The 9085-nt window shown below is 52.8% G+C and overlaps 1 protein-coding gene across 1 annotated transcript in view; it reads right to left on the bottom strand.

The window, feature by feature from the left end:
* Positions 1-3137: 3137 nt before the first annotated feature.
* LOC135261187 (prolyl endopeptidase-like) overlaps positions 3138-9085 on the bottom strand; it is a 10055-nt gene continuing 4107 nt past the window's right edge. The window contains exons 8-15 of the mRNA XM_064347224.1: positions 8594-8785; positions 7450-7647; positions 7039-7142; positions 6194-6330; positions 5916-6010; positions 5458-5584; positions 4173-4349; positions 3138-3706 (exon numbers count right to left, since the gene is read on the bottom strand). Of these exons, the coding sequence (XP_064203294.1) occupies positions 3412-3706; positions 4173-4349; positions 5458-5584; positions 5916-6010; positions 6194-6330; positions 7039-7142; positions 7450-7647; positions 8594-8785 (1325 nt within the window). The 3' untranslated portion in view covers positions 3138-3411. The remainder of the gene's footprint in view (positions 3707-4172; positions 4350-5457; positions 5585-5915; positions 6011-6193; positions 6331-7038; positions 7143-7449; positions 7648-8593; positions 8786-9085) is intronic.

The raw sequence follows: 9085 nt of genomic DNA, 5'->3' as shown, positions 1-9085 counted from the left end.
CATTGAATGAATTCCTGTGTTTGTTGGCGGTACTGCTAGTCTTCTTGTTCCTGCTGCATGCGTGTCCTCCCTGCTTTTGGGGTTCAAACTGAAAGCACTAGTCATTTCCTTTTGGGATCTCTGCTCTTCTCCCAGAGTGGGAGCCTCCTCCCTGCTGAATGGTTTCTCTCTTTACTCGGGCAAATCGGGGGCATTCCAGTCGCTTATTGTGCAAGGCCAAACGGTTCAGAAATATGCGAGATTGACATCCCGAGAATCACCCGTTGTCAATGTGTTGTTTGCACATTCTCAACCACTTGACAATGCGTGATTGCAAATGTCAGTGTTGCATATTTTTGACCCATTTTGCCTTCCATACTTGGAAATCGGGCCAGGAGTTAAAAAAAAAATAAGCGATTGGAATGCAGCTATCGTCTTCTCCAAAAAATCCATTTCAGAGATATTTTTGTGGATGGAATTTCAATTGAAAAGGTGCCATTAGTCTTTGGATTCCTAGTCTCAGATGTTTACTGTACCCTGAAGTCATATGTGCTGATACATATTGTGTGCGTGTGTGTGGTTAAAGCATCCTCAGGCCAGACTGATGTTGAGGCTCCATCCATGGACCTAAATTCTTAGCACGGAGGTGCAGAACCTAAACTAAACTAAACTTCCAGCAGACGATCAGTAAATCAATTAGAGTCAGAAAAAAAAACACAATTAGAAAACGACACTGGCTCAACTAATTCACATCACACAGTAAATTAGAAAGCTCTCCAGACCCTGAAAAATGAATTTGCCCAATCAGAGTCTCTGGTCTTGATCCAGGAGCGCAGAAAGGGAGAGCGGAGGAGGCGCGGGCGGGCGGGGGACCCGCGGAGCAGCCGAGGCTGAAATGAGCCCCGGGCGGCTGCAGGAGAAGCTGCGGCTGCGTTCCCCTCTGCTGGAGACGCGGGAGGAGAGAAGAGAGGGGCTGCTCCCGCCACCGCGGTCTGCCAGCGCCATACCGCGGGGGTCTGCCAGCGCGGTACCGTGGGGGTCTGCCAGCGCGGTACCGTGGGGGTCTGCCAGCGCGGTACCGTGGGGGTCTGCCAGCGCGGTACCGTGGGGGTCTGCCAGCGCGGTACCGTGGGGGTCTGCCAGCGCGGTACCGTGGGGGTCTGCCAGCGCGGTACCGTGGGGCTCTGCCAGCGGGTACCGTGAGGGTCGCCAGCAGGGTACTGGGGGACGGGAGGGTCGCCAGCGGTACGTGGGGTGCACGGACGTGGCTCAGGCGGTGACGTGGGGGGGTCGGCCAGCGGTACCGTGGGGGTCGCCAGCGGGTACGGGGGTCTGCAGCGTACGTGAGAGGGTTGAGCGGCTGGAGCGGAGGGGTCGCCAGGCGGTACCGTGGGGGTCTGAGCGGTACCGGGGTCTGCAGAAGGATGAGCGTGAGTGGAGCTCTGCCCAGGGAGTCGGGGGATCGGAGGGTCCGTGAGGTCTAAGCTGACGGGGGTCTGCAGGTGCAGTGGGAGTCGCCAGCGGGACCTGGGGGTCTGCCAGCTGTACCGTGGGAGTCTGCCACGGTACGTGAGGGTCTGCAGCGTGGTACCGTGGGGCGGTCTGCCAGCGCGGTACGTGGGGTCTGCCAGCGCGACGTGGGGCGTCGAGCCGGTAGGGGGTCTGCCAGCCGGCACCGGGGGTCTGCCAGCGCGGCACCGTGGGGGTCTGCCAGCGCGGTACCGTGGGGTGGTCTGCTCTCCGCTGGGACGTGGGGCGGCCTGTTCTGTCACCCGGCAGGATGGAGGGGTAAGAGTGGGGGACTGGAGAGGGAGAGAGGGTAGAGCAGGGGACTGGAGGGGGAGAGGGTAGAGCAGGGGACTGGAGGGGGAGAGAGGGTAGAGCAGGGGACTGGAGGTGTAGAGAGGGTAGAGCAGGGGACTGGAGGGGGAGAGAGGGTAGAGCAGGGGACTGGAGAGGGAGAGAGGGTAGAGCAGGGGACTGGAGAGGGAGAGAGGGTAGAGCAGGGGACTGGAGAGGGAGAGAGGGTAGAGCAGGGGACTGGAGGGGGAGAGAGGGTAGAGCAGGGGACTGGAGGTGTAGAGAGGGTAGAGCAGGGGACTGGAGGTGTAGAGAGGGTAGAGCAGGGGACTGGAGGGGTAGAGAGAGGAAAATGACCATAATGAAGCATCTGCACCAGGGAAGTGGGGCAGGGATGGGAGGGTGTGAAGGAAGATGAAAGGAAGGAAGACGGAAGTGGGAATTTGGGAAGGCAACGGAAAGAGCTCTGGGGTAGTGATCCCCCCCGCCCCACACACACACACACACACACACACACACACTGGTTGAGAGATTCTCCATTCTCTTTTCTCAGTGTGAGTTAAAGGAAAGACATGCAGTTAAATCCTTTCCCACTGTGGGGACCTGGAGAGAGAGGCTGAACTCACGCTCACCCCTTCTCACCAGCCCCTCCCCCTCCCCCTCCCTGCCCACACCCACAGCGCTTTTAAATCACCTCCAGACCTCCACATAGGGTTTAGAAAGAGCACAAGTTCACTTCAGCAGTTCCAGGGAAGTTTGTATTGTATCCAGAGATTAAACTTCATCTGACCATTTGAGCAGCTTTCTCTTCTCGCTCTACCTCTTATCAACCACCTCTCTTCCATCTCTCCTTTTTTCTCTCTCTGGCATCTTGTTCAGTCTCACTGCTTCCTGCGAGAACACCGGGAGTCGGGGGAGGGGGGGGGGGAGTCTGGGTTGCGCATTTCATAAATCTCTTAAAGGTTCTGTCACAGAGGTGGAGTGGAGTAAAGTCTTAGAGCTGCCGCCACACAAGGGCGGCACACAACGCTGAAATTGCAGCCATTTAACGTCCGGAGAGCATATTTCACACCAGACTGCCGAAGCTTTGTCAAACTCACACTGCCATCTGGAGTCTGAAACGGGCATGGCCAGCACTGCTTACGGAGAGCTACAGACTCTACTGCTTTTCATAGCTGGTCTATGCTTCATTCACCAATTAGAGTAATGCATCCAACATTTAACTGGTTCATGATTTTAAGGTGAAAAGAAAAACCAGCACACCCTGGGTCCCTCCGTGACCGTAGTTGGCCAGTCCTGGTAAAAAGCTTTTATTACAAAACTGATACTGAAAAGCTTGAAGCACAGGAAACATGAAATTAGAATAATTGATTTATTTGCCTTTTTATGAGTTGCATGACTCTTACATGACTGGCCATTTCAGTAGATGAGATCAAATTTATAGATTATTTGCAAAACTGTCAGTAGAGGACCCTATCGATTATGCTTTAGAGAATATTGGCATCTCTGTCTATTATTTTCCACCTCTTTCCCCCTTTTTCTTTCCCCTCTTCATTCCTCTTCTCTCTTTCTCTTCCTGTCTCTCCCCTCCCCCCTCTCATTCCATCCCCTCTGTCATTTCTCTCTCCCTCCTCAGTCTTTCCAGCTGAGCCCCAGGGTTTGGGCGATGAAGGAGTATATGTGCGTGTCCTCCAGGATGGCCTTGGCGGTGGGTTTGCCCGCTCCGTGCCCGCTCTTGGTGTCCACGCGCACCAGCAGGGGCTGGGTCTGCCCGGGGCTGTTCCCCACGCCGTGCTGCAGGGCGGCGACGTACTTCAGCGTGTGCAGCGGAACCACCCGGTCGTCATGGTCCGCCGTCAGCAGCAGCATGGCGGGGTACGGGGCGCCGTCCCGCGGGGCGGGGGGCAGGTTGTGCAGGGGCGAGTATCTGAGGCAGGGGCGACGGTAACAGGCCAAAATTAGTCAAGAGAGGTCCCTGTCCCTGCGTTTGTAACCGTGCTCCTGTTTATGCACGTGTGTATGGTGTGTGTGTGCGTGTGCGTGTGCGTGTGCGTGTGTGTGTGTGCGCGTCTGTGTCCGTATGTCTGTGCGTATGCGTGTGTATGTGTCTGTATGTCTGTGCGTGTGTGTGTGTGAGTGTGTGTGTGTGCGTGTGTGTGTATGTGTCTGTATGTCTGTGCGTGTGTGTGTGTGTATGTGTCTGTATGTCTGTGTGTGTGTGTGAGTGTGTGTGTGTGCGTATGCGTGTGTATGTGTCTGTATCTGTATGTCTGTGTGTGTGTGTGAGTGTGTGTGTGTGCGTATGCGTGTGTATGTGTCTGTGTGTGTGTGTGTGTGTGTGTGTGAGTGTGTGTGAGAGAGAGAGAGAGAGAGAGAGAGAGAGAGAGACTCACTTGTAGAGCCATTCAAACTGCTCGGGCTTGTCTGCGCAGCCGTAGTCGGTGGTCCAGGCGTGTCCGATGGTGAACTTGTGGAACTGGAGCATGTCCATCACGCCCACCTCCGCCACGGCGCAGCCGAAGAGCTCGGGCCTCTGGTTCACACAGGCCGCTGCGCAGAGACAGCGCCCTCTTCAGTCCACTCACACGCATACCGTTCACACCTAGTCCAGCAGGCTAACGTCTGTTTTATGGGCGTTGATTTAACGGTGAAATTTGACTGAACTTATTACTTATTACACATGCTGGCGCGATCCCACTTTCAACTGCCGCTTCCATTTCCTTGGACTGAAAATGAAATTGATGTTGAACTAGGGCACGACTTTCGTGTTATGAAACTGTGGTTAAGGCAATCCTTACACAATGACTCACACATTGGATGTACTCTTTGGCAGTTATTACAATCCCTCCCCGAATTGCAGAAATTCACGGAAAGTCAATTAAACCGTAAAAGGAAATTGCCTGTAATGCAGACAGCGATCATTTTGAATCTCTGATAGAAGTGATTAAACTAGAAGGGAATTAATGAAAAGGTGTGTAATGGTCTTCTCTGCAGCAGGGAAGTAATATATTCTTCTCCCTCATAGACGTCCCGGTCTCAGTGCACACAGAGCCTTATTGGCGTCTGTCTGAGTGTAAACCCCGCAGAGCCCCACAGCCCTGTTCCTGCTAGGCTTCAGTGCACAGAGCCGTCCCGATCCTACTGCACTGTTCCACAGCCCTGCTTCCTGCCCTTTTTAAGAAATACCCCCCTCCCCCATCCAAAGTCATACCCGTTCCCTATCATGTGCTGTTCTTATGATCTGCCCATCCACACATCCTCTACCTTACCCCCCCCCCCCCCTCCCCACAGGTGTGCTGAGTGTAGTGATGGAGAGTAGTGTTCAGTAGACAGGTGTAGCGCTGGGCCGAGTCTGGCCACACGCCCCTCTCCTCCCCCGTGCCTTACCCCCCACAGGTGTGTTGAGTGTAGTGATGGAGAGTAGTGTTCAGTAGACAGGTGTAGCGCTGGGCCGAGTCTGGCCATACGCCCCTCTCCTCCTCCGTGCCTTACCCCCCACAGGTGTGCTGAGTGTAGTGATGGAGAGTAGTGTTCAGTAGACAGGTGTAGCGCTGGGCCGAGTCTGGCCGTACGCCCCTCTCCTCCCCGTGCCTTACCCCAGTGTGCTGGGTTGAAGGTAGTGTTCAGTAGACAGGTGAGCGCTGTGCCGAGTCTGGCCATCGCCCTCCCCCGTGCTACCCCGACAGCCTCGTGGAGGCCCCGTTGATGGCGATGCGGCTGGCGGAGGTGTACCGCTCTTTGATCAGGAACTCCGCGGCGCACTGGAAGTCATCAAAGCAGTTCTGCTTGTTTCCCAGGGAACCAGCTGGAGAGAGAGAGAGACGCAGGAGGGCCGCAGACAGTCAAAGACTGTCAATACAGCTCTGGGCCAAAAGGGCATGTGTGTGTGCGTGCGTGCGTGTGTGTGTGTGTGTATGTGTGTGTGTGTGTTTGTGTGTACATGCATGCTGTGGAATATGCTCAGTGGATAAATTGAGGTGTGTTCAGTGGACAGGTGTTTGCAATGGACAGGTGGGGAGGCGTGTTGAGTAGAAGGTGCTTGTAATGGACAGGTGGGGAGGCGTGTTGAGTAGAAGGTGTTTGTAATGGATAGGTGAAGTGGTGTGTTCAGTGGACAGGTCAGTGGATAGTTGTACCCTTGTGCCAGGTCTGTCCATACTCTCCTCCTCCCCTGATATTAGCCACAGCCAGGATTCCACCCAGGTGTCTGACAAAGAGCAGGTAGGCCACACTGTGGGACAGTGAGAGTAGCAGGAGTGGGTGACAGCTGGGTACATACTGAGCAAATACATAGATAGCACAGTACACATGTGCGCCATTCTTTCATCTCCATGCATTCCTAAGCAGATGGATATGCAGACAGACACACACACACACACCACACAAACCCAAGACCCCTGACTATAGTACTGACTTGTAATAGGGCTGAATGGAGTTTTCAAAGCCTCCGTATCCATACAGGAATACAGGGTGGGATCCATCCTTTTTGATCCCCTTGGTGTGCACCAGGAACATTGGGATTTTGGTTCCGTCCTTGCTGGGGTAGAACACCTGGGACACAGAGCATAGATGCACTGGATTACTGTTCGTCAGACTCGGTATTGTTACTCTTTGTATGGTCTGGTAGTCAGTCTCACCTCTATGGTCTGGTAGTCAGTCTCACCTGTATGGTCTGGTAGTCAGTCTCACCTCTATGGTCTGGTAGTCAGTCTCACCTGTATGGTCTGGTAGTCAGTCTCACCTGTATGGTCTGGTAGTCAGTCTCACCTGTGTGGTCTGGTAGTCAGACTCACCTGTGTGGTCTGGTAGTCAGTCTCACCTCTATGGTCTGGTAGTCAGTCTCACCTGTATGGTCTGGTAGTCAGTCTCACCTGTATGGTCGGTAGTCAGTCTCACCTGTGTGGTCTTTGGTAGTCAGTTCTCACCTGTGTGGTCGGTAGTCAGTCCCCACCTGTGGTCTGGTAGTCAGTCTCACTGTGTGGTCTGGTAGTCAGTCTCACCTGTGTGGTCTGGTAGTCAGTCTCACCTGTTGGTCTGGTAGTCAGTCTCACCTGTATGGTCTGGTAGTCAGTCTCACCTGTATGGTCTGGTAGTCAGTCTCACCTGTATGGTCTGGTAGTCAGTCTCACCTGTGTGGTCTGGTAGTCAGTCTCACCTGTGTGGTCTGGTAGTCAGTCTCACCTGTATGGTCTGGTAGTCAGTCTCACCTGTGTGGTCTGGTAGTCAGTCTCACCTCTATGGTCTGGTAGTCAGTCTCACCTGTGTGGTCTGGTAGTCGGCTGGCTGGATACCCTTCACCTCCACCTGCCTGAAGATGGTGGGCTCGGGTGCAGGGATGCTCAGGTCACAGTAGTAGATGATCCCTGTGGATGAGATGAGAAGCTTCACACACTGCTTGCCCTTCTTTCCTCACCCTTTCCCATCACTCCTCTCTCTACCTCCCTATCCCTCTTTCCTTCACCTTCTCAAAGTACAGTGTAGGGATTTTGAGAGGAAACAGAATTTGGGAGAGCGGCATACAGTAGTGTGTAGATGGTGAAATGAGGACAGTGTTAAAGAGGAAAATGCAGTTTACTATTGATGGTGAATGGGGTACGGTATTAAAGAGGTGAATGTGGTTTATGACATTGTGTGTGAATGGGGGGGTCATTCGAGCTGCAGGTAAAAAACCTGGAGTGGTGAAGGAGGTGAACTTGTAGAAGAAGTCAGATTGTTTCTTCTTGCAGCTGACCCCCACCACGGTCCCCACATCCAGCGGCAGGTCCTTGACCAGTCGCCCGGACGACAGCTCGTACAGCTGCAGTATGTCCTTGACGTCGTGCACGTAGTTCACCAGCAGATGGCGCTGGTTCACACAGGACACAAACCCTGCATGCGCACATGCCACACATACCAGGCACAGAGCCGGCAGGCAGAAAGGGAAGGCAAGTTTGATTATAAATTATAATAGAATACAGCCTTTAGCTATCATCACAGAACAACATTTAGATATCATCACAGAACAGCGTTTAGATATCATCACAGAACAACATTTAGATATCATCACAGAACAACATTTAGATATCATCACAGAACAGCGTTTAGATATCATCACAGAACAGCGTTTAGATATCATCACAGAACAGCTTTTAGATGTCATCACTTTCACATTATTACAGTATCTGGCCCCCATGGCCTGTAGGACAGTTATCAAGTTAAACAGATGATACACATGTTCTCCCTTATGGAAATGTAATATACTGTGTTTAAATTACACAGCAAATGTTACAGATTTGTTACAACAGTGCAGTGCATTTCATATATGGCAGTGGCGCACATCAAAAAAACCTCAACCCACAACCTCAGCTCCAGAAGGATGGGGGAGGGTCTGTATTCATGGTTTCAAAGCAACCCCCATGCCCAGAACAGACAATTTCATCACTTCACACTTAGAGAATCACTCACACACACACACACACACACACACTCTCACACTCACACATGCACTCTAACACACACACACTCACACATGCACTCTCACTATGGGGCGACATAGCTCAGGAGGTAAGAGCGGTTGTCTGGTAGTTGGAGGGTTGCCGGTTCGATCCCCCACTCTGGCCGTGTCGAAGTGTCCCTGAGCAAGACACCTAACCCCTAATTGCTCCCAACGAGCTGATTGGTACCTTGCATGGCAGCCTTTCACCGTTGGTGTGTGTGTGAATGGGTGAATGAGAGGCATCAATTGTAAAGTGCTTTGGATAGAAGTGCTATATAAATGCAGTCCATTTACCATTTACACACTCACACACACACTAAGCGTGTTCTGGTCTCTTACCCAGGACGTCTTTGTCATGCTGAGGGATGAGGTTATGCCAGTGTGCTGGGTCAGGCTTCTGCAGGTCGATGTTGATCAGCCGGTACCGTGGGGCCTGCAGGTTGGTGCGGAAGGTGAAGACGCTGCCCTCGTTGGTGATGTAGGAGTACTGCGCCTCAAAGTTGTTCACCAGCTTTACCCACGGGAGCAGACCTGGAGGAGCATAGCAGGTAGTGCTGTATTATATGATAACCCAGATTCCTGTGAACGCTGAAGCGTTTAGGCAATGCATGGTGGTACGCTGTCAGGGCTGGCCCATGGCATAAACGCTCTATGCGGTTGTTTAGGGCCACAACCGCTATGGGGGGCCACACGATCCAATGTTTATCTAAGGTAAATAACGTTATTTCCATAATTACGTTATTCATCCCCTATCGGGGAACTAGCGGTGTAAATTGTAAATGGACTGGCAACAGAACATTGCATAAAAATGCAATGTGAGACGAACTTTAC

The sequence above is a fragment of the Anguilla rostrata genome, chromosome 8 (genome assembly GCF_018555375.3).
Source record: "Anguilla rostrata isolate EN2019 chromosome 8, ASM1855537v3, whole genome shotgun sequence".
In the NCBI taxonomy this organism is placed as follows: Eukaryota; Metazoa; Chordata; class Actinopteri; order Anguilliformes; family Anguillidae; genus Anguilla; species Anguilla rostrata.
The sequence above is the reverse complement of the archived record's forward strand: the minus strand, read 5'-3'. Positions and strand labels throughout refer to the sequence as shown.